Here is a 22,752-nt window from a genome sequence, read left to right on the forward strand (position 1 = left end):
GTTTCTGTTTTAGCCTGGTTTCCTAGTAGTTACCATGTATCTGCAAAGCTTCAGCTCAGTTCAGTCACTCAGTCGTGTCCTACTCTGCGACCCTATGAACCGCAGCATGACAGGCCTCCCTATCCATCACCAACTCCTGGAGTTCACTCAAACTCATGTCCATCGAGTCAGTGATGCCATCCAGCCATCTCATCCTCTGTCGCCCCCTTCTCCTCCTGCCCCCAATCTTTCCCAGCATCATGGTCTTTTCAAATGAGTCAGCTCTTCACATCAGGTGGCCAAAGTTCTGGAGTTTCAGCTTCAGCATCAGTCATTCCAATGAATACCCAGGACTGATCTCCTTTAGGATGGTCTGGTTGGATCTCCTTGCAGTCCAAGGGACTCTCAAGAGTCTTCTCTACCCCTCTGGATCATCTCAGTGCACCAGGCCCAAGCATCCAGTATCATGCATTGAACATGGACTAGCTATTCATTTCATATATGATATTATACATGTTTCAATGCCATTCTCCCAAATCTAATTAACCTCCAATTAAAATAAATTTATATATATATATAAAGTCTTCTGCAACAGCACAGTTCAAAAACATCAATTCTTCGGCGCTCAGCTTTCTTTACAGTCCAACTCTCACATCCATACATGACCACTGGAAAAACCATAGCCTTGACTAGATGGACCTTTGTTGGCAAAGTAATGTCTCTGCTTTTCAATATGCTGTCTAGGTTGGTCAAAATTTTCCTTCTGAGGAGTAAGCATCTTTTAATTTCATGGCTGCAACCACCATCTGCAGTGATTTTGGAGCCCAGAAAAATAAATTCTGACACTGTTTCCACTGTTTCTCCGTCTATTTTCCATGAAGTGATGGGATTCGTTTTCTGAATGTTGAACTTTCAGCCAACTTTTTCACTCTCCTCTTTCACTTTCATCGAGAGGCTCTTTAGTTCTTCTTCACTTTCTGCCATAAGGGTGGTGTCATCTGCATATCTGAGGTTATTGACCTTTCTCCTGGCAATCTTGAGTCCAGCTTGTGCTTCCTCCAACCCAGCCTTTCTCATGATGTACTCTGCATATAAGTTAAATAAGCAGGGTGACAATATACAGCCTTGACGTACTCCTTTTCCTATTTGGAACCAGTCTGTTGTTCCATGTCCAGTTCTAACTGCTGTTTTCTGACCTGCATACAGGTTTCTCAAGAAGCAAGTCAGGTGGTCTGGTATTCCCATCTCTTTCAGAATTTTCCACAGTTTATTGTGATAAACTGCAAATAAGTGATAAGCAAATGATTTGCTTAGTGATAAGCAAATGACTTTAGCAGGCATTACACTCAACACCTTAAACTTGTAAGACTTCTACCTTCTTCTGATCAATTAATTTGGGGAGGGATGGGTGGTACAGTGTATTTAATATTGCAGGCAGTTCTATTTCACACTTTTAACTCTTTTCTGGGTTCTCTTGAGTCTCATTTGCACCTGAGTGTAATTTATTGGTCACCCAAGGATATATAGAGAATTTCTTTCAACTCTTCCATGGCTCTTTCATTTCCAGTATCTACCTGTTATACTCTTTTGTATACCACTTGCTCCAACAAGGACTGCAACCTTGCATCAGTTACTGATTTTTGCCATTTTTCTCCCTATCAGGTTTGGCACATTTAGTCGAAAAAGTGACGAATGCTCACCCTCTTGCCCAAAATCAAGTCCAGAAAATCTACTACTTTTGGTGGCATTTTCAATCTCATAAAACTAGAGTTCTTGCCATTCAAACTAGCAGAGAGAAAGGAGAGAGAACAGGAACACCTTTGGGCAAAGGTTTCACAAATTCCTGCTGTTCTTTCCCAGAGTTCTAAGTTTTACAAGACTATACAATTTCCAATGTGTTGTCTGCCTTTAGTCAATTTCCAGAGTTGTGAAAAGGGTTTTTATCTCGACTAATTCATCCAATTTTATCACAATTTCTGTTTTTTTTTTTTTTAATAGAGATGACTTGAAACCTCTTTGTGCAGCCAAAGTCAGAAATTGTCTAGGGTAAGCTTTTATACTTAAAAATGTGTCTATATACAAACTACCTACCATTAGTATTCATTGCTTTACAGGTTTGAGCATTATACAGTTTGAGCATTAAGATATAGATGAAATTAAGACTTTCATACAATACTATATTATTACTGAAAAGGAAATTAGATAAAAAACAATATGTATTTCACAACTTGAAAACATGGATATTTCATACTATGACACGGCTCGGTTCATAGTATACTGAATAAAAAAAACTAAAAAGCACATCAAGTATGAGCATAGGGCTTCCCAGGTGGCTCAGTGGTAGAGAATCTGCCGGCCAAGCAGAAGATGTGACTTCAATCCCTGGGTTGGGAAGATTGTCTGGAGAAGAAAATGGCAACCCACTTGAGTATTCTAGTCTGGGAAATCCCATGAACAGCAGAGCCTGTTGGGTTATAGTCCATGAGGTCACAAAAAATCGGACATGACCAAAGTGACTTAGTGCACACATGCACACATACACAAAAAATATAAATACATGACAAGAAAATGAAACAACATGCTTATAAGATTAGGAGTATTATACTGGAATAATAGGTAGGATTATAAGCTAATATTTCCCATCTGCATTTAAGAAAGATTTCCAAGTTCTCTACTCAAATATGCATTATGTTTGTAATACTAAAAAAGTGTATTTTTAAAGATATAAAAGGCTCTCTATATATCACTTAAGCCCAAATCACAAACTCAAAGGTGTTTCACAACTTAGGAAGATAAGCAAAGTAATTTACGTAAATATAGTAATGCATTATTTTAGAATACTGAAATACTATAGCTAACATAGTTAATATCATACACAAAAGAGATTTTATTACCTTTTTGTTTCTCTGGGTATGACCAGCATGTTTTTAGCAATATTGCCAAGGTTGGTACATACCATACTGAGGAAGCTACTAAAAGTGGTAAAACTTATTCACATATGCAATTTCCAACATATCCATTTAAAATCTAATTTTACCACTACATGGCAATATCAGGAATTATTTAACCATTATTTTGCTATGTATCATCATCAAATTACCACAGTACTATTGTCTTAAAATTTTTATTTCAATGATCAATTTCATTCTTTTAAAGACTTACCTTAGCTGCATGATATGTACTAGCTTCAAGTATGTCTTCTTTTTTAGCTTCTTTGGCAAGCAGGTTAAATCGACTTAACATTGCAGCCTTACAAAGCCGACTTGCCATTGACACACCACTTTTAAATGGGGAACTAAAGTAGAAAAGAATGAAACAATCACTAATCATTATTTAATGATTTATGTTAGCACTTACAGGGATTACAGTCAATACAAAATGTATATTTATCTCAATTATGCACAGAGAAGATAGTGAAATTTTCTATATAAAATTATTCTGAATATTTAACTGCTTTCTGAAGCTAATTTCTTTTATAAAATTAGTGTATGTTATCAGAGTATTACATTAAGAATTAAAGCAAAAGATGGATATTTGGAACATTTCTACTGTTTGAGGCAAAATTAATCTATAGTGATCCAAATTAAGATAGTGATCCAAATTAAGATAAGTAGAACCAGGGATTGACTAGATGAGGGAATAGAAATCTTTTTTGAGATGAAGAAAGCATCCTGAATTTTGACTGGGGTAATGGTTACACAGGTGTGTATACATATATACACAAATATATATATGTGTGTGTATATATAAACTCATGAAATTATACATTTTAATGTACAATTTGACTCCCTAAAAAGTAAAATATATGTACTTCATCACCCTTCATATATATATACGTGCATATGTGTACACATGTAAATATTTATTTTTCTACGTTTCTAATAAAAATAGGTTCACATATCATAGCTTTCTTGCTTCTGTAACTCTCTCCCATTATATATTCTCTTTAGTTGTTTTTGTGATAGATTGCAAAAACTGCCAAAATCCTTTATTCTTGTTGCATGCTCTTTACAATATAATTTTTCAGATTCTTCCATCAACAACAATGGCTTATTCTTCCTCCCCTTGAATTTGGACTGGCCTTGTAACTTGTTTTGGTCAATAAAATACTCTGTGCCAGTTGCAAGCCTGGGCTGCAAGCAGTTTGTTTCTATGCCTTGGCACTCCTTCCTCTACCATATGAACTTGCTGAGATTGGTCTACTAGAAGATGAGAGCCCAGCTGTCCCTCTAAGATCAGCCAAGCTGCCTTACAGTTGACCTACAGCTGACCCCGCACACATGGGAGAGCTTGACCAAATCTAGCTCAGCTGACCTAAGGATTTGGGAGCAGTAAAAAGTGGTTGGTGTTTTAAGCCTCTAAAACAATAGTATATGCAGCAATAGTTAACACATACTCTTGTTAACAAAATGTACTAATCTCTATATATTAATTTTCCACCATGATACCTTTTTCTGGTGGTGTTTTTTCAGATGATTCTCTTGGACTTTTCAGGTATAAAACGATACCATATGGAAAAAGTCATTTTACCTCCTCCTCTCCAATATTTTGTGTCTTTCCTTTCTTTTGTTAAATGCATTAAACAACATCTTAAACAACAATAACAGTAAATAATAATGTCCTGTTTTGGACGCTAGTAGAAATGACTCTGAGATTTCATCATGAATCATGACGACAATTTGGACAAATAAGAGATGTATTTTATTCTTAACAAAAATATCTATTACTTTCTTATTGGGCATCTTTTGTCAAGAATAGTTGTAGAGCTGTACTGCATGTCTTCTTGGAATTTATAAAGATGAAATATGGTGTTTTTCCCTACATCAGTTAATATAACAAATTTATTAATAAAAGTTTCTAATTTGGTATTTTTATTATGTTATTTTCCTCAGTTCTAGAAAAATTGCCACTTAGTAATGCATAATATACACTAAGGTTCTGCTTCTTATTATTTTATTTAGCAATTTTGCTTGGATATAAAATTGAGCTTGGTCTATAACTTTTGGGGGTGGGCGTGAAATCTTCTATCAAGCTTAAGAACCAATGATATAGGGCTTCCCAGGTGGCTCAGAGGTAAAGAATAAGCCTGACAATGCAAGAGATGCAGGAGACATGGTTCAGTCCCTGGGTCAATAAGATCCCCTGGAGAAGGAAATGGCAACCCACTCCAGTATTCTTGCCTGAAAAACACCATGGATAGGAGCCTGGTGGGTTACACTTCATAGGGTCACAAAGAGGCAGATATGACTGAGCATGTATACACGATCAATGATGCTTCAGAAAAGGATTTGAATCTTTTCCATCTTTTCAGATAGCATTGGAAGTTTCTGCTATTTAAAGGTTTAAAACATTCCTCTGAACCACCTCAAAATGTTGCTTTCTTTGAAAAAGAGGTAGGGCATCTTCTTGGTAGCTTTCTCAAGAAAATAATGTAAGATTTTCTCCTCTTGTGTACCAATTTTAGAAATAACTTTTCCTCAAAATGTATGCATTTCACCCATATTTTCAAATATATTTGCATGGTGATCAAAGAAGTTTCCTATGATTTCTTTAAATTTTCTCTGTGATAACTCCTTTATCATTATTTTATATGAGATTAGACAGTGCTTTTTTCCCCACACAGAATCAGTTTTTATGATCATTTCTAACTTCATCTGTTCTCTCTTTATTTTACATTTCTAGTATTATAAATTTTTTCACTCTATTTTCCTTATTTGTTGATATAAATATCCAAAGAACTGGCTTTTCCATTCAGCTTTGCTTTAGCTATATAAGTTAAAAGTTCTGAAATGCAATGCATTAAACATCCTGTTTTCTAAATATTCTATGGCTTCATTTTATATTCCCTCTTTGAGTCAAAAGTTAGAGAACTTCTTTTGCCCAATGAAAGGAGTTTCTAAGTATTCTGACTTTATGTGATTTATACTTTTATGGCATCACAATCAGAGAATACTGTCTACATCACTTATACTTTTCAGAATTTGAGACTTTTCTTTGTGGCCTAACGTATGGTCAATTTTTGTTAATGTTCTGTAGGTTCCTGAAAAGTAGGTATATTTTATATTTTTATGGTGTAGAATTTTAAAGAAATTAATCAAATCTACATTATTAAGATTGATATATTCTTATTATTCTGTCTATTCAATCTACCACTAACTGAAAGAGGTGAATTATTGCCTCCACTAACTAATAGTGTATTATCCTATTTATCCTCGTTGTAATTTCTACTTTATGAATGTTGACACGTCATGTTATTTGTTGCACAATTACTCAGAACTGTTCTTCCTTGTGGATTATATTGCTAAAGTGTTTTTTGCCTTATGTACTACTTTGGGGTTGAATAATTAGATCGTGTTTGTTTTCTCTGTGTTTGCAGCAGCAGCAGCATTTGGCTATAAAAAATGAGTTAAGCTCATTTCATATTAATTTAAATTTTGGTTTAAAAATATGTTTTCAGTAAACTGTTTTCAGTGTCTTTCATAGAACACCTGCTTTGTTTGTATGTTATTAACAGAGATACCCTTCTTTATGCTGATTCAAAGCATAAACAGTATAATTTATACTAGTTAAAATAGTCAATAGTTCATACTTGATTGAAGAAACATTTGTATGGGATCTTAATTTAAATCTGTCTCTCACAAAGAAAGCAAATTTAGGCACTTAAACTGTTAACATTATTCATTAGTCCATTATAAATGTATGTTCACATAAAAGAAGGATTTTAGTTTTACTTGATAATCAATGTTAGGGATATTACAAGGGTATATGTAAGAGGCATAACGTATTATGGAGAAGAACAAAGACTTTGGAAATAAAATACTCAGATCAGAATCCTAGCTGTTTAACTTAATAGTTGGGTGACTTTAAGAAAGATATTTAACCTAGCTTGAATCTCAGTCTCTTTATCTGTAAAAAGAAACAAACAAACAAACAAACAAGAATAACAGGGTTTTTCTAAGAAATCAGTATAGGATTGTACAATAGTTCTCACACTCAAGTGTACATAAATAATATTTTGGAGAGTTGTCAAAAATACAGATTTCTGAGCCCTAAATTCAGATATTCAGATTCAGTGGGAAAACCAAAATTTTAAAACAAATACATTATATAATTCTAATGATAATGATCACTAGAGAAATAAAGTCAGTTCTGGAAACTGACTTCAAATGCTGGTTCCACCACTTACTAAGTAACTTCAATAAGTTATATAACCTCTCTAGGCCTGTCTTCTTATCAGGAAAAAAAAAGTTTTAAAATTAGTATAATGTCTGCAACATAGACACACCCAATAACTATTATAATCATTATTATTCAAAATTCAAAAACCTGTATTTAAAACTGTTAAAATAGTTTTTATAAATTGTACTAAAATACATTCTTTTGCTTAAGTAATATGTGACATTTGAAGAAATCAGTAATGCTAACCTTTCTGTAATCTTTCCACTTAGGCCATCCACAATCTCCAAAGAAATGTCCCCTTGTGCCCAATTCAGACTCAGGAACTTATATTCCAAGTTTGTTTGAAATGGATATGCAGAAGGTACTAAACTAATATGAGGTCTGTTGACCAAGTAAAACATTGGAAGTTTGGAAGTGAGTGCATCATCAACACGTTGCTTTATAGCAATTTCTAAGCCTCTGGTATCACTGCAATTCCCATCACCTAGAAAGCAAAAACAAAATACATACTCAAACAAAACAAATATAAGTCAACAGAAACAGTTGCTGAAGTATGTAATGCAGGCATACCTCACCTTATTGCACTTTGCTTTACTGCACTTCAGAGATGCAAATTGAAAGTCTGGCAACCCATGTTGTCAGATGACATTTAGCCTTTTTTTTAGCAATAAAGCAGTTTTTAATTAAGGTATATACATTGCTTTTTTTAAAGACATGATACTAATGCACACTTAACAGATGATAGGACAGTCTAAACACAACTTTTATATGCACTGGGAAACCAAAATATTCGTGTGACTCACTTTATTGTGATATTCACTTTATTGTGGTGGTCTGGAACTGAACCCACCCTTGTGATATTCATTTTATTGTGGTGGCCTAGAAACGAACCCACACTATCTTTGAGGTATGCCCATAGAAACTGAAGCTGCATTAATAAAAACAGCATCTAAATCAAGGAATACAGCATTATTACAGAACTATACAGTGCTCATATCATATCTGAAACACTGTATTTAGTCTAAGGCATTACATTTTGACACTATCACCAACATATTACAGAACATCTGGAAAAAACAAATCATATGTAACACAAGTGATGGCTAGGTAGGAAAATACATAAAGGAAAAAACATCTTGTCTTTTTATTTTCTATTAAAATAATAGTGCCTTTTAAAAAAGCAAGTTTAAGATTTTTTTCTTAAAAAAGAAAGACTATTAACAAAGACAAAATGAGTATCTGAGAACATCTAAGGTATGAAATTAGTCTATGAAAACTTTTTGAAAGTAAAATGAAAAGTCTTTATATAATTCTCTTTTCACCTGTAACTGATATATTATTGATAAAATAACTTACGTTTTTAAGAATCAAAATAAAGAACTGCAAAAGATTTAATAAGACAAGAGAAAAAGGGACAAGGTCATTATCATCAAATAATCAAGATTTAATCTGTACTGTCTTTTAGTTCAAAGTGAAAGGGAAGCAAATTTCAATTCTAAAAAGTAATTTTTAAAATCATTTGGAGCACCCAATTAATGGAACAGATTGTCATTAAATCCTATATCCCACATTATTGGATCCTTTTAAACTAGAGTTAGATGATCAGAAATAGCATAAAAAGAATTTGTATAATAAATGAGAAGCTTTACTAGTTCAATAAACTCTTAAGATTCATTTAATTGTACATATCATACTTTTAAATGTACAGTTTAAGTATTTCTCAATGAGCCATTCATGTTATCTGTATCAGAATCACTGGTGGTGCCCTTTTTTTAAATTTTTTAAATAGTTTTTTATTTTTTAAATTTTAAAATCTTTAATTCTTACATGCGTTCCCAAACATGAACCCCCCTCCCACCTCCCTCCCCATAACATCTCTTTGGGTCATCCCCATGGACCAGCCCCAAGCATGCTGTATCCTGCGTCAGACATAGACTTGCGATTCAATTCTTACATGATAGTATACATGTTAGAATGCCATTCTCCCAAATCATCCCACCCTCTCCCTCTGAGTCCAAAAGTCCGTTATACAAATGTATATTCCTGGGGCTATCCCCCAGAGAGAGAGTAGAGATCTTAAGAGGCTGAGAAATCTGCATTTTTAACAAACATTAAAATCTGTTTCGGCTTTCTCAGACTGATCACCAATTAATTAACTCTAGATATGTCCCATAAAGACACAAAGAAAGAGATCAGGAGTAATTTTACAAAGTCTTAATAGTATTTTTATTGCTTCCTGGTGTTCCCATTCCCATGTACAAGTTGGTAGTCAAATTATGAGATCTAATTGTTAAGCCCCAGTCCAAACCACTAAACAGTACATAATTTCAAAAGAATCCATTTGAGTCCATCCTTTTAAGAGACTAAAATATTATGAAGTTATGTTATACAAATAACAAACTGTAAAATATCTTTCTTCACAAAAGTCAAAGAAAGCTTTGCATTTCAAAGTTGTGACTCTAGAGAATGCATAGATATTTATTAGCCATTCTGTAGACATTTATCAAGAAAATAGCCTTTCTTCAAGAAGATTGAGAAAAATTTGAAGTGTCTGAGAGTTTTTTGACTAAAAGAAAACATAAGAATAATTCTGGTATCCAATTTAAGAAATAAATCATCTATAAGAATATATATTTGGAAAATAAGAAGTAACTCCAAAGAGGCACTCTCATATATTGCTAGTGAGAATATAATTTGGAGAATAACTTGGCAGTAATTTTCAAAACTGCAAATTCATGTATTTCTGACCTGCAATTCTATTTCTAGGAATTCATTTTACATTTACATATATTTTACTTTTGTGTCAATGACAAACATAAAAAGGTCAAGGTTCACTGTAGCATTTGGTAGCCACAAAAGATTAGAAACAATCTAAAGTTCCATCAACCCACAACTGGTTAAATAAATTATAATACATTTATACAAAGAAAATACCATAAGAGAGTTATGAATAATAATGAAAAAAGTCTTCATAGGGAAAAATTTCCAAGATACATTAATAAATGAAAAGAGTAGGATGCAGAAAAGTGTGAACTGTATTATCTCATTGGTGTAAAATTTTAAAAATGTATAAGCAGAAATCATCTTTGGAAAGGAAACAAGAAACTAGGAACAATGGATGCCACAGAGGTAAAACGGCAGCTGTGGCACTAGGATAGAAGTTAAGACTTTTCACTGAAAACCCTTTTGAATTGTGAAACAAGTTTCCAAACTAATGAAAATAAGCTTAATATTAGAAAATTATATAATCATTATTTCCTTTTTATAATTTAATAAAGTCAAGCCAAACAAAAATGGCAAGAAAATACAATATTTTGTGTATATATACAACTACAAAAAAATAGTCCATAAGAGAACTTCTTAAAGAAATGGATATAAAATACACAGAACAACAATTAAAAAACTCACAAGAATAAAACAAACAGTACCTTCTAAAAACAAAACATTACTCATATGATGAGCTAAAGTTTTTATGTGAGCAATCATTACCAAAAATTAACAGTAAACAAAGAAGAGTCAAGTAGTGGAATTTAAATTGATTCTCAAGGGTGACTAAAGCTTTGAAGCTCTCAGGGCTTTGCGAAAACTACAAAACAAGAGATAATACCTGAAAACCCATTCAAATATAAATACCAAAGGAAGAAGTTAATTATCAGTTCATGTCATTTATTTTGTATTCTATTTACTTCCCACTTACTTCACAAACCAAAAGAATCCAACTCATAATCAAACACATTTTTAAAAAGTATAAAAGTAGCAAAGAACCAAAATGGGCATTTAATATTTTTTATTTCAGAAATAACTAAATATAAGCTTACCTGAGAAGTTCAAAAAAGCACCTTCTTCCAAAAGAAAGGGAAACACTGGATATTGTGCAAACAAAAGCATATGTTCAAGCCAGAATACATATAACTGCCTAACTTAAAATATTCTTAGCCTTCTCACAAGATGATAAAAGTCATATTATACTAAGTGTGATTACAAGTTACCATGAAATGAAAACCTCAACAACAGTGGATCTGAATTTTACTTTAAGAAAAGCTTCATGCATGCAAAATTTGATTTTACACTGATAAATAAAGTATAATTACTTAGTAAAAGAGGCCAAGAGGTACTGAAATCTCACTCACCAACAAGAATACTATTGATATAAACTGGCTGTATAAAGTGACTGAGCAATGCTCCCTGTACACCAAGCACTTCCCATCTTGTCAACTTGTCACTTGAGGACATACTGCTTATTCTATTAACAACATCTGCAGGACAGTAGACAGTCAGATAAATTTTGCCTTCAACAGCTACATGGAGACTTAGTTCTTCATTGGCTTCAAATGCAGATATAGAATGTGGATTAAGACGCCTAGAGGAAGAAAAGAAAGTTTCTTCCTTTAAAAATCAAAGCCAATGAAGTAAAATCTGCATATACCTAAGAATTGTAACTTGCCAGTTACACTTAATTTCAGTAACAGAAATAGAGGCAAACCCAAAGCAAGCCAGGATGGAATAACTTTGTTGCACAAGATTAAAACCAAGTGGAAATTAACCCTATAGTTAGAGCTCCCACAAGGATAAATTTCATATTATTGCCATTTTTTTATGTCCCTTAAAATCAAATAAAAATCTGATTTTTGCCCCGTCATAATTTTTGAGTTATTTCCTTTCTCCAAAATTTTTAATAATGACAAAACTAGAGAATGAAAAAAGAAAACTGACAATTTATATTTAAGATTCACTTCAAATAAAATATAAAAAACAGTAAAATCTAAAATTATTTTTCTTGATGTTTTTCTACAGAACACTCACCCTTGTTTTCAAAGGTGTTACTGGAAGGCTTTTAAACAAACTATAAACCATGATTATCTCTAGATGGTCAGACTTAAAGTAAATTTTACTTTCTTTTTGTGTCTGTGTTGTTCAAATATGCTACTGATGCTACCCATTCATCAAGACAATGAAGTTCTGACTATAGAGGAATAGACTGCATTCCTTAACTCCTGTGTTAGTATGTGAAGAGTGCATAATCCATACTTCCTAAAGTTTATAAAAAAGTCTTACAACCAGAAAGGAGTAGAAGATTTTCAACAGCATATAAAAGAAAGTGGTGAAATATGTGGACTATTTAAGTAATAGTAATAGGTAAGACAGTGCAGGGGAGGGAGAATGAATTTGTGGTCTCTTGCAGCCTACAAATAACCTCTGAAGGCTGGAAGAAAAATATGGATGGATTTGAATTTACTTGTTCTTTTGATATACGGATTCAGAATGTATAAGTGGTCATCCTAGCTGCTGTTAACAGCTTCCATATACTTACAATTGTGACTTAATCTGGGCTGATCCTTTAGGCAACTGGTTCATATAGAGGTAAATGTTGATATTTTGCTTGAGGGTGAGTAGATCAGAAGCTGGTTCTGTACAAAATATTGATTTTTCCATCATAGCAGGATTTTTGCTATAGTAGAGTAGAAGTTGTCTATAAAAGTACCTAAAGTAAAAGATAGAGCTTCATTGAGTAAGAATGTTTAAAAATGAAGTATCTTAAACATCATACTCATGTCATGAGCAATGTTCCTATAAATCAAGTTTTATTATAAAATAATCTGTCTTAATGAAGATGTAAGTCCCTTGAGAAGTCTTCAGCTATAGCCCAGTTTACACTGTGACCTGCCTTAAAGCATCATTCCTCGACTACCACTCCACTCAAAAGTACTCAACTATCATTTCTTGCAAAAGACCCATTTCTCTATTGATTCCTCCTTTTTCTCAAGACATCTCTGCTCCCAGCCTCCTAGGAGTATCAATTTTCTGCATTATTTCTATTTTCTCTCCCCCAAACACACAGACAAACAATTATGGTTCCTGTTACCTAGTGATTCTGAAGACAAAAATTTAAGAGTATAGGAATAACATAATGAAGCCCATAAACTGAATTAGAAGTGAAACAGATTTCCTGAAAGACAACTCAAGGGGACAAATACTATTTTGCTTACTCAAAAAAATATAATTGTAATCCTATCATCAGAAATATGTAATAAAAATTAATCATCAGTATATCTGACAGTGCCAAGCATGGGAAGAAATAAACACAAAAGAGGTAGTTTTCAGTGAGCTGTATTACTTTCATGGACTTCCCAATAGCTTTCCTTTTAAGATTATAGGATTCTTTCCATATTATTAGAGATACATAAGATTTTCAGAAAAGAGAGTATGCCTAAATGTTTTTTACGATTTAAAGAAAACATCACCAACAAAAAGTGAGAATGCATAATTAAATAAGAACAAAATCCTAATATAGCAGGATACACTAATAATTGGATATGAATATTAGATACTGGAATCAGTATGCTGATAACTGAATGAAGGTATTAATTATCTGAGTCTCACCTGTTTGAAAAATTGCATTAAGAAAGGTTTTCTGAAAAGTAAATTCAGTGATGTAAGAGAACAAAAGCTGAATACTACCAGAGATAATGCTTATTTCCCACTTTTTGTGTTTTCACAGAAAAGAAACTCCAAAGAGTAAAATTCCTGGTTTATTTCTCCACTATCAGATACTCCTTCCTTTTATAGGGAGCACTGACTCATAAATTTGGAAAAAGAAACTAGGCATGCTTACCTCAGCCCCCTTCTCTCTGAGATCTGCCAGTATAAAAAATACTTTATTGATATTCTACCATATGGTAGACTGTAGAGCCTTCATGAGTGGAAACTCATTGATTTCTGCCTTTGGATAGTATGGCTAATTCAGGGGTGAAGTATTACTAAGCCTACTTGGTCCACATCTATGGCTATACTCTCAAATTACTTTAATCAGTAATGAAGACATATTTTATCTTTAAAAACAGGTTGCATGGCTTTTAAAATTTAGTTCATAAGGTCGTGATAATGGAAGACACTAAAATTCATTGAGTAAACAGTGCAGTTAATATAAGGTTTCTAGCTTAGGTAAGTAAGACAATACCGTATCCTTGGCTCAGTGATGAGTAAAACTCCACTTGTAAATAATAACATATATATGTGATTCTTTAGGCTAATATTAATATAAGAGCATTAATATTTGATGGCATTAAATGTATGTTACCTTACCTAAGGAGAGATCTCCTTGCTGTAACAACAGCGTGAGTATCATGCAACACTCTTCCATTTGGCTTAATGCACTGACTGTAATTGTATTCACCTGTGCCTATAGCTACAACTTCGTGTTGTCCAGCTGAAAAGAAAAGGTTAACAGTAGCAGATTATTTTGACCTCCTTCTTCACTATGTTCAACCTCCACCTCTACTTTACCATCTTTTTATATTTATATTCAACAAACTGTTATTTAAGCATTTACTGGATTGACCAAAAGGTTGTTTTTTTTTTTTCCTGTAAAGTGGCACTAGCAGTACTTAGTTGCCTTTAATTTCATTTGAGACAACTGTTAAGATTGCATTGTGACACCTGTCCTATCAGCATGCATTAAAAAAAAATTTATCCAAATTGGTAAATCTTTGGGTAGCCACTTTAATACTGAAGATGGAAGAAAAACAGCAACATGTTTGGCATATTATGTTTTATTGTTTCAAGAAAGATAAAAACGCAACTGAAATGTAAAAAATGATTTCTCCCATGTATGGAGAAGGTGCTGTGGCTGGTCGAGCAAGTCAAAAGTGGTTTGCAAAGTTTCATGCTAAAGATTTTTTGCTGGACAATTCTCTATGGTCAAGTAGACCAGTTGAAGATGATAGTGATCAAATCAGACATTAACTGAGAAAAATCAACATTATGTCACATGGGAAATAGCCAAAATATTCAAAATATCGAGATCTAGTGTTGAAAATCATTTGCACCAGCTTGGTTATGGTCATCATTCTAATGTTTGGGTCAGCATAAGTTAAGAAGCTCTTCCTGACAGTATTTCTACATGTGATTCTCTACTTAAACATAATGAAAACATTCCATTTTTAAAACAAATTGTGATGGGCAATGAAAAGTGGACACCATACAATAACGTAGAAGAAATCATGGGGCAAGTGAAGTGAACCATGACCAACCCCACCAAAGGCCGGTCTTCATTGAAAGAAAGTGATTTTGTGAACATGGTGGGATTCCTCTATTCTGAGTTCCTTCCAGAAAACCAAACAATTCCAACAGTACTGCTCCCAACTAAACCAACTGAAAGCAACACTTGATGAAAAGCATCCAGAAATAATAAACAGAAAAATGCATTATCTTCCACCAGGACAATGCTAGATCACTTGTCTATTTGATGACCAGGCAAAAACTGTTACAGCTTGGCTGGGAAGTTCTGATTCACTCACTGTATTTACAAGATACTGCAACTTCAATTCTCTTAATGGAAAAAATTTCAATTCCTTGGAAGACTGTAAATAGCACCTGGAATAGTTCTTTGCTCAAAAAGAAAAAAAAAGCAATTTTGGAAAGATGGAATTATAAAATTGCCTGAAAAATGGCTGAAGGTAGTATAGCAAAATGATGAATAGTTTCCTCAATAAAGTTCTTAGTGCCCTTCATGGATAACAGCCTTATTGTGGCAAAGGGGCTTGTGTAACTCTGAAGCTATGAGCCATGCCATGCAGGGCCACCAAAAAACAGATGGGTCATAGTGAAGAGTTCTGAAGAAACAGGATCCATTGGAAAAAGAAATGGCAATTCACTCTTGTATTCTTGTCAGGAGAACCCCATTGACAGTATGAAAAGGTAAAAAGATATGACACTGGAAAATGAGCCCCCAACCACAGGTTGGAAGGTGTCAGATATGCTACTGGGGAAGAGTGAAGGGCAATCCTGAGAAACCTGTATGCAGGTCAAGAAGCAACAGGTAGAACAGTACATGGAACAACAGACTGGTTCCAAATTGGGAAAGGAGTATGTCTAGGTATGTTGTCACCCTGCTTACTTAACTTATATGCAGAGTACATCATGTGAAATGCCAGGCTGGATGAAGCACAAGCTGGAATCAAGACTGTGGGGAAAAATATTAATAACCTCAGATACGCAGATGACACCGTCTTTATGGCAGAAAGTGAAGAGGAGCTAAAGAGCTCCTTGATGAAGGTGAAAGAGAAGAGAAAAAAAGCTGGGTCAAAACTCAACATTCAAAAAATTAAGATCATGACATCCAGTTTCATCACATATGGCAAACAGATGGGGAAACAATGAAAACAGTGACAAACTTTTATCTTTTTTGCCTCCAAAATCACTGCAGTGATTTTAATTTCACAGCCATGAAATTAAAAGATGCTCACTCCTTGGATCAAAGCTATCAAAAACCTGGACAGTGTACTAAAAAGCATAGACATTACTTTGCTGACAAAGGAACGTATAGTCTAAGCTATGGTTTTTCCAGTAGTCATGTATGGATGTGAGAGTTGGACCATAAAGAAGGCTGAGAGTCAAAGAATTGATGCTTTCGAACTGTGATGTTTGAGAAGTCTTGAGAGTCCCTTGGACTGCAAGGAGATCAAACCAGTCAACCCTAATGGAAATCAACCCTGAATTGGAAGGACTGATGCTAAAGCTGAAGCTCCAATACTTTGGCCACCTGATGTGAAGAGCTGACTCACTGGAAAATACCCTGATGCCAGGAAAGACTGAAGGCAGGAGAAGGGGATGACAGAGGGTGAGATGGTTGGATGGCATCACTGACTCAATGAACATGAGTTTGAGCAAGGTCTGGGAGATGGTGAAGGACATGGAAGCCTGGCTTGCTACAGTTCATTGGGTCGCAAAATGTTGGTCATGACTGAGGAACTGAACAACTAGTAAGAATGAAGCAAGTGGGCCAAAGCAGATCAGCTGTGTGTCTAGTGGTGAAAGTAAAGTCTGAAGCTGTCAAGAACAATATTGTATAGGAATCTGGAATGTTATGTCTATGAATCAAGGAAAACTGGACATGATCAAGTAGGAGACAGCAAGATTGAACACTGACATCTTAAGAATCAGTGAACTAAAATGGACAGGAATGGGAGAACTTTATTCATATGACCATTATATCTACTACTATGGGAGAGAATCCCTTAGAAGACACAGAGCAGTTCTCATAGTCAACAAAAGAGTCTGAAATGCAGTACTTGGGTGCAAGCTCAAAAACGACAGAATGATCTTGGTTTGTTTCCAAGGCAAACCATTCAATATCACAGTAATCCAAGTCTATGCCCTGACCACGGATGCTGAAGAAGCTGAAGCTGACCAGTTCTATGAAGACCTACACCACCTTCTAGAACCAATACCCAAAAAAGAGGTCATGATAAGGGACTAGAGTGTAAATTAGGATGTCAAGAAATACCTGAAGTAACAGGCAAGTTTGGCCTTGAAGAACAAAATGAAGCAGGGCAAGGGCTGACGAATTGTGTCAAGAGAATGTACTGGTTATAGCAAACACCCTCTAACAACAATACAAGAGATGACTCTACACATGGACATCACCAGATGGTCAATACCAAAATCAGACTGATTATATTGTTTGTAGCAAAGATGAGATGCTCTATACAGTCAGTAAAAACAAGGGCTGACTGTGGCTTAGATCATAAGCATCTTAATGCAAAATTTAGGCTTACACTGAAGAAACTAGGGAAAACCTCTAGGCCATTTAGGTACAACCTAAATAAAATCCCTTATGATTATACAGTAGAGGTGATGAATAGATTCAAGAGATCAGATCTGGTAGATAGAATGCCTGAAGAACTACAGAATGAAGGTTCACAACACTGTACAGGAGGCAGTCACCAAAACTATCCTCAAAAGAAATGCAAGAAGGCAAAGTGGTTGTCTGAGGAGACTTTATAAACAGCTGAGGAAAGAAGACAAATGAAAGGCAAGGGAGAAAGGGAAAACTCAACTGAATGTAAAGTTTCAGAGAATAGTAAGGACAGAGAAGGCCTTCTTACATAAACAATGAAAGAAACAGGAAAACAATAGAATGGGAAAGACTATATATAGAGATCTCTTCAAGAAAACTGCAGATAGCAAGGGAACATTTCATGTAAGAATGGGCATGATAAATGACAGAAATGGTAAGGACCTAAAATAGATTAAGAAGAGGTGGCAAGAATATACAGAACTACTATACAAAAAAGGTCTTAGTGATCCAGATAACCATGATGTGGTCACTTACCTAGATCCAGATATCCTGGATTGTAAAGTCAAGTGGGCCATAGGAAGCATTATTATAAACAAAGCTAATGGAGGTGACAGAATTCCAACTGAGCTAGTTCAAATCCTAAAAGATGATGCTGATAAAATGCTGCACTCAATAAGTCAGCAAATTTGGAAAACTCAGCAGTGGCCACAGCACTGGAAAAGGTCAGTTTTCATTCCAATCCTAAAGAAGGGCAATGCCAAAGAATGTTCAAACTACCATACTATTGTGGTTATTTCATATGCTAGCAAGGTGGTTATTCAAAATCCTTCAAGCTAGGCTTTAGCAGTGTGTAAACCGAGAACTTCCAGATGTATGAGCTGGGTTTCAAAGAGGCAGCAGAGCCAGAGACCAAACTGCCAAAATTCATTGGATCATGGAGAAAGCAAGCAAATTCTAGAACATCATCTACTTCTGCTTCATTGACTATGCTAAAGCCTTTGACTGTTGATCACAACAAACTGAAAAATTCTTAAATAGCTGTGAATACCAGACCACCTTGTGTGTTAGTCTCTCAGTTACGTCTGACTTTTTGCTATCTCATGGACTGTAGCCCAGGCAGGGTCCGATGTCCAAGGAATACCAAATCACCTTACACCTGTCTCCTAAAAAAACCTGTATGTGGGTCAAGAAGTAACAGAACTTGACATGGAAAACAGACTGGTTTGTTCCATGGAACCAATGGAGTGGTTCAAAGTTGGGAAAGGAGTACAACAAGGCTGTATACTATCACCCTGTTTATTTAACTTATATTCAGAGTACATTACATGGATTGCCAGGCTAGATGATTTGCAAGCTGGGATCAAGACTGCTGGGAGAAATATCAATAACCTCAGATATGCAGATGTTACCAGTGTAATGGCAGAAAGTAAAGAGCAACTAAAGAGCCTCTTGATGAAAGTGAAAGAGGAGAGTGAAAAGCTGGCTTAAAACTTAACATTGAAAAAACGAAGATCATAGTATCCAGTCCCATCCCTTCATGGCAAATAGATGAGAAAAAGTGGAAACAGTGACAGATTTTATTTTCTTGGGCTCCAAAATTACTGTGGATGGTGACTGCAGCCACAAAATTAAAAGACACCTTTCCTTGGAAGGAAAGCTATGACAAACCTAGACAGTGTATTACAAAGCAGAAACATCACGTTGCCAACAAAGGTACGTATAGTCAAAACTATGGTTTTCCCAGTAGTCATGTATGGCTGTGAGAGCTGGACCATAAAGAAGGCTGAGCTCCAAAGAATTGATCCTTTTGAATTGTGATGCTGGAGAAGACTCTTGAGAGTCCCTTAGACTGCAAGGAGATCAAACCAGTCAATCCTAAAGGAAATCAACCCTGGATATTCATTGGAAGGACTGTTCCTGAAGCTCTAATACACTGGTCACCTGATGCTAAGAGTTGACTCATTGCAAAAGACTCTGGTACTGGGAAAAACTGAGAGGAGGTAGAGAAGGGGGTGGCAGAGTTTGATATGGTTAGACAGCATCACCAACTCAATTGACATGAATCTGGGCAAACTCCATGATATAGTGGAGAACAGAGGAGCCTGGTGTGCTACAGTCCATGGGGTCACAAAGAGTCAGACATTGCTTAGTGACTGAACAACATCATCAACATTCTTGGTGAAAGTAAAAAAAATCTGTCTCTTAAAAACAAAGGAACTTTTTGGCCAACCCAATAAATGCCAGGTATTAATATAAAAAGAGATTAGGTTAAATGAGTGAATTAGGCTTATAATTCAATGAAAAATTCTATTTTACCATTTAAAAGTTAGAAAAACCATTGACCAAAAATATGGAAAAATATCAATAATTGAGTTTGAGAGTCTTCCACAAACGAACTTACTTACAAAACAGAGAGAGTCTCAGAGACTTAGAAAGCGAACTATGGTTGCTGAAGGGAAGGGACAGTTAGGGAGGTGGGGATGGTCAGGTACACATGTTATATTTAAAATGGATAACCAACAAGGACTTATTGTATAGGACATGGAACTCTGTTCAATGTTATATGGCAGCCTGGACGGGAGGGTGTTTGGGGGAGAATGGATACATGTATATGCACGGCTGAGTCCCTTCACTGTTTACCTGAAACTATCACAACATTGTCAAACTGGCTATACTACAGTTCAAAATGAAAAGTTTAAAAAAAGTTTGAGAGTCTTTTAAGAAGCAAAGTTTTAAAATACTTCAGTAATATCTCAATTTAAAAGGCAGATGTTTCACATTATACTTTGTCTAAATTTTTGCCTTTTAGGAAAAAAGGCAACAGAATAATTTTTTGCTGTACTCCATTTGAGATTTCTTTGAAACGTTATGCTCAGAAGAATACCATTCATTTTTCTTTTCACCTCCTATTTATGTGGACTTTCTATAACCCAGTCCTTCTCAGTTTGAGATCATCAACTTAAAATAATCACTCATATATATATATATATATATATATAGTTATAGTAATATATGAACCTCATGGTAGGCATAAACCAAAAATCTATAATAGAGACGCACACAAAAAAGAGAAAGGAATTCAAACTCAACTACTACAGATGGTCATCAAATCACAAGAGAAGAGAGCAAGAGAAAAAAGGAACAAAAGAGAACTATAAAAATAAGCGGAAAACAAGTAACAAAATGTCAGTAAGTATTTACCGATCAGTAATTACTTTAAATGTAAATAGACTAAAAGCTCCAATAAAAAAGACAAAGTGGCTGAATGAATAGAAAACAAGATACACATTACCGCCTGCAAGAGACTCACTTCACATCTACAAACACACACAGGTTGAAAGTGAAAGGGAAAAAGATTTTCCATGCAAATGGAAGAAAAAGAAAGACAGTAAAAAGATCAAAAAGGGCACTATAAAATGATAAAGGGATCAATCTGAAAAGAATACATGGCGAGTGTAAATGCAAAGCATTCAACATAGGAGTATCCAGATACATAAAGAATGTATTAATAAACATTATGGGAGAACTTGACAATAATAGTAGGGGGCTACACCCCAATTACATCAATAGCCAGACCATCCAGACATAAAATTAATTTGAAAACACTAGTCTTAGATGACACATCAGACTGGACAGAACTGAACATATATGGAATATTTCATCAAAATAGCGGAATACACGTTCTTTTCAAGTGTATGTGAAACAATCTCCAGGACAGATCACATGCTATGCCACAAAATAAGTCTCAATAAATTTAAGAAGACAAATCATATTAATATAAAACATCTTTTCTGATCACAATGCTATGAATGTGGAAATCAATTATAAGAAAAGAAGCATAAACACAAACATGTATTTTAAACAACATGGTACTAAACAATCAATGGGTCTCTGAAGAAATCAAAGAGGAAATTAAAAAAATATCTATATACAAATGAAAATGCAAATACAATGACCCAAAATCTATGGGATGTAGCAAAAGCAGATACAAGACTGAAATTAAAACAAGTCTAGGGATTTCCCAGGTGGTCCAGTGGTTAAGAATCTGCCTGCCAATGCAGAGAACAAGGGTTGGACCCCTGGTCTGGGAAAGAGTTGGACACGACTGAGTGACTGAACTGATTGACTGACTGACTGGGAAGGTCTCACATGCCATGGAGCAGCTAAGCTGGTGCACTGCAACTACTGAGACCACATGGTCAAACTAGAGAGTAGCCCCTTCTCACAGCAACTAGAGAGAAAGCCAGTGCAGCAATGAAGATGCAGCACAGCCAAAATAAAATAAATAAGTCTACTTCAGGAAAGAAGAAAATTTTCAAACAAGTCATCCAACCTTATACCTAAAGGAACTAGAATATAAGAAGAAACAAAAACTAAAGTTAGAAGTTTGAGCAAACTCCAGGAGATTGTGAAGAACCAAGAAGCCTGGCATGTTGCAGTCCATGGGGCTGCAGAGTCGGACATGACTGAGCGATGGAACAACAAAGGTTAGTAGAAATCATAAAGATAACAATGGAAATGAATGAAACAGAGACTGAAAAAAAAAAAAAGATAATGGAAAAAAGAGTTGGTTCTTCAAAAAAAACAAAATTTATAACCTTTACTCAGATACATTAAAAAAAACACGAGCCACATAAAATCAGAAATGAAAAAGGTTAAATTACAACTGATGCCACAGAAATATCAAGAAATATGACAGATTACTATGAACCATAATATGCCAATAAAACGGACAACCAATAAGAAATAAATACCTAGTAACATACAATCTCTGAAGACTGCACAAGGCAGAAACAAAATATGAACAGATTAATCACCAGTAATGAAATTTATCAGTAGTATAAAAACTCCCAACAAACAAAAGTCCAGAACTAGATGGCTTCACAGGTGACTTCTACCAAACATTTACAGAAGAGTTAATACCCGTCCTTCTTAAACTATTCCAAAAAATTAAAGAGGAAAGGTCACTTTCAAACTCACTTTACAAGGCCAGCATTATGCTGATACCAAAACCA

General features: G+C 34.8%; 1 protein-coding gene across 2 annotated transcripts in view; it reads right to left on the reverse strand.

Annotated features, from left to right (window-relative positions):
- Nucleotides 1-22,752, reverse strand: part of ADAD1 (adenosine deaminase domain containing 1) — a 45,923-nt gene that overhangs the window by 8,897 nt on the left and 14,274 nt on the right. For both annotated transcript variants that reach the window (XM_060400661.1, XM_027980230.3), the window contains 5 exons: nucleotides 14,242-14,365; nucleotides 12,470-12,640; nucleotides 11,289-11,518; nucleotides 7,405-7,642; nucleotides 3,142-3,274 (listed from right to left, as the gene is read on the reverse strand). In XM_060400661.1, coding sequence (XP_060256644.1) covers nucleotides 3,142-3,274; nucleotides 7,405-7,642; nucleotides 11,289-11,518; nucleotides 12,470-12,640; nucleotides 14,242-14,365 — 896 coding nt within the window. The remainder of the gene's footprint in view (nucleotides 1-3,141; nucleotides 3,275-7,404; nucleotides 7,643-11,288; nucleotides 11,519-12,469; nucleotides 12,641-14,241; nucleotides 14,366-22,752) is intronic.

This window comes from Ovis aries, chromosome 17 (assembly GCF_016772045.2).
Source record: "Ovis aries strain OAR_USU_Benz2616 breed Rambouillet chromosome 17, ARS-UI_Ramb_v3.0, whole genome shotgun sequence".
Taxonomy (NCBI): Eukaryota; Metazoa; Chordata; class Mammalia; order Artiodactyla; family Bovidae; genus Ovis; species Ovis aries.